At 40.3% G+C, this 2592-nt stretch overlaps 1 protein-coding gene across 1 annotated transcript; it reads right to left on the reverse strand.

The window, feature by feature from the left end:
- Positions 1 to 205: 205 nt before the first annotated feature.
- Positions 206 to 1077, reverse strand: LOC107098833 (filamin-C-like). Its single transcript, XM_015396693.1, has 2 exons — positions 911 to 1077; positions 206 to 782 (listed from the first exon to the last, which is right to left on the reverse strand). The coding sequence occupies exons 1-2, from the start codon at positions 1026 to 1028 to the stop codon at positions 571 to 573; spliced, it is 330 nt and encodes a 109-aa protein (XP_015252179.1). The 5' UTR covers positions 1029 to 1077; the 3' UTR covers positions 206 to 570.
- Between the last annotated feature and the right edge of the window lie 1515 nt (positions 1078 to 2592).

Raw genomic sequence — 2592 nt, forward strand, 5'->3', positions numbered from 1 at the left:
GTTAGCTATAGCTCCCATTAGCTTTGGAGGTCCACTGGTTTCCACGGTCCTCTCAACATCGGATTTTTCTTTTAAATGGACCATAAAGTGATGCTTAAAAGTATAATGCTCTCACCTCAAAAGATCTTAAAACATACTTTTATTAAGCAACAGCAACAGAAAATACAAATACAAAAAATACAATTCAAGGATTAAAAAGTCTGGACAGAAAGTTGTCTGCGAAGTCTCAAACTAAGAGAACGTATCTCAGCCAACATACATCAGAGCCCATTTCCCAACCTCCTCGACACCTTTGCCTCTGGAACTAGACCAGAAGAAAAGTCAGATGATCTAAGACCCACACCTAAACCAAACGTACAGTTTTTCAACTCCCAGTTCTGCTTCTGACCTCAAGAAAGTACTGACCTGTCCAGTCCCCGACAAAGACAGACAGAAAGGTTAGTTTTACTAAATTAAACGATAAACTGGGGGTAAACAAGAATATTCAAATGCTAATAAAGCTATTTTAGAAGGTTCTGACAACCCAATCAGAAAAGGACAATTTTATGTTTTTAAGGAAGAAATAATAGGTCAAAACGAACCTTCGGAGATGTTGACAGTGAAAGGACTTCTGGGAATCTGTTGCCCAGCAAAGGTCACGTAGATGGTATGAGGGCCTTCCAGGACAGGCACATAGGTACACCGGAATATACTGTCTCCTCTGTTCTCCAAGACTATCTCCACTGTGTCCCTCCGGCTGTTTGAGTCTACAATGATAACACCTACGTCCCCAGAGCCCGCCCCTAGTGGACAGAAAAACAGACTTTTTAGCACTGAAAAAAGAACACAATCATTTATAGAACAACACCAGAAGAGAGGACAGGGAACATGTTCTCCACATCCACATCAGGATACATGACTGGGCAGTTACCTGCTGTATAAATGTCAAAATAGGTAGGTTTATTGGCTACGTTTCCCATCGGCTGCAGACCTGGCCCGCGGGCCTGAACCCTGGTGGGGTCCCCCATGGCTTTGGAAACATTCACCATGAAGGGGCTTCTGTCAATGTCCTGCCCGGCAAACAGCACCTTGACCTTGTAGAAGGAGGAAATAAGAAGATCTTTAGGCTTATCTTTTGGACCTTAAAGTACCTCAAGATAATAGTTGAAATGTTATTGTTGCAATGAAGCATACAACATAGTGGAAATAGTTACTCTAGTTCAGTGGTGCTCAAGTCCAGTCCTTAGGAGCTACCATCCTGTAACTTTTCGATTAATCTCTTCTCTAAACCACCTGGATCTAAAGTCTCAGTCCCCCGAGCTCAGTATAGGTATGGTAAGGAGCCACACATTTGATTCAGATGTGATAAAAAATGGGGTGCATCAGAAAGTAGCCGGATAGTAGGTCTTGAGGACTGGACTTGAACACCCCTGCTCTAGTTTGACCAATTGGATTTAGTTACCTAAATCTGAGCAACTATTATCTAAGAGTTAAAATTTTAGAGTGTGGTTGACCACATTTACTAACATTCCCCTTTGTTGGTAATATATCTTTGAAAACGATTAGAAAATAAAGTCTTTTGAGTATATTTACTATAGCCAGACCACATGACCGCAGGTACGATGTTGCGTATGTATCCAATGGGTAAACCGAAGAGCTATAGATGTAAGTTTTTGAAATTAGCAATGAAACAGAATACTGAAGGGCTAGTAATATCAATGCAAGAGGTNAGTTATATTCACCAATCATTCAAGTTTCCAGTTTGCAATAGTTAAAGGGGAACACTGTTTTTTTTTACATTGGGCCCTTGATTTTACGTTATTACATCATGTTCTACTCCCCTTTTGAGTTTTATGTCACTTGGAGCTGTTCTGAAGATATTCCGTTAGGTTATATCCAAGTAACGTCTTCCTATGGGCAACGACTTGAAGACACAACCTAAACTGTTCAGAATTTATTCTTTATGGTACGCCAGCATTAATAACATGTAGGAGAATCACTGTCCCCCAGACATCTGCGGTTATATTTTATATATTTATATTTTTTTTAAACAAAGCGGAGCGTGTATGACATCATCCGCGTGCCGGATTACTTTCTACCCCTTCTATTAATTCGGTTAGCTAATCTGGATCGTTCAATTCCATTTGGAGAGCGAGATCATCTGTGGTAGTAGCACTAGACATCTTCCAGGCATGTCAGTAAAACTAGCAGCAGTTCAGCGGACAGGAAGAATGAATGGTAGCCGGCGCACATGGATGACATCATACACACTCCGCTTTGTTTTTAAAAGATATAAATATAAAAAATATAACCGCGGATGTCTGGGAGACAGTGATTCGCCTACATGTTATGAATGCTGGCGTACCAGAAATGATAAATTATAAACAGTTTCGTTTTTGGCTTCAAGTCATTGCCCATAGGAAGACGTTACTTGGATTACAAAACCGAATATCTTTAGAACGGCTTTAAATGACACAAAACTCACACAGGTGAGTAGAATATGATGTAATAACCTAAAATTAAGGGCCCAATGTAAAAAAAAACAAAATGGTGCCCCACTTTAAGTCTTCCAGGGGCAGATATTGTTTTTAGGCTAAAGGACTACGTCAACAC

The sequence above is a fragment of the Cyprinodon variegatus genome, unplaced genomic scaffold, assembly GCF_000732505.1.
Source record: "Cyprinodon variegatus isolate N-32 unplaced genomic scaffold, C_variegatus-1.0 Scaffold27, whole genome shotgun sequence".
NCBI lineage: Eukaryota > Metazoa > Chordata > Actinopteri > Cyprinodontiformes > Cyprinodontidae > Cyprinodon > Cyprinodon variegatus.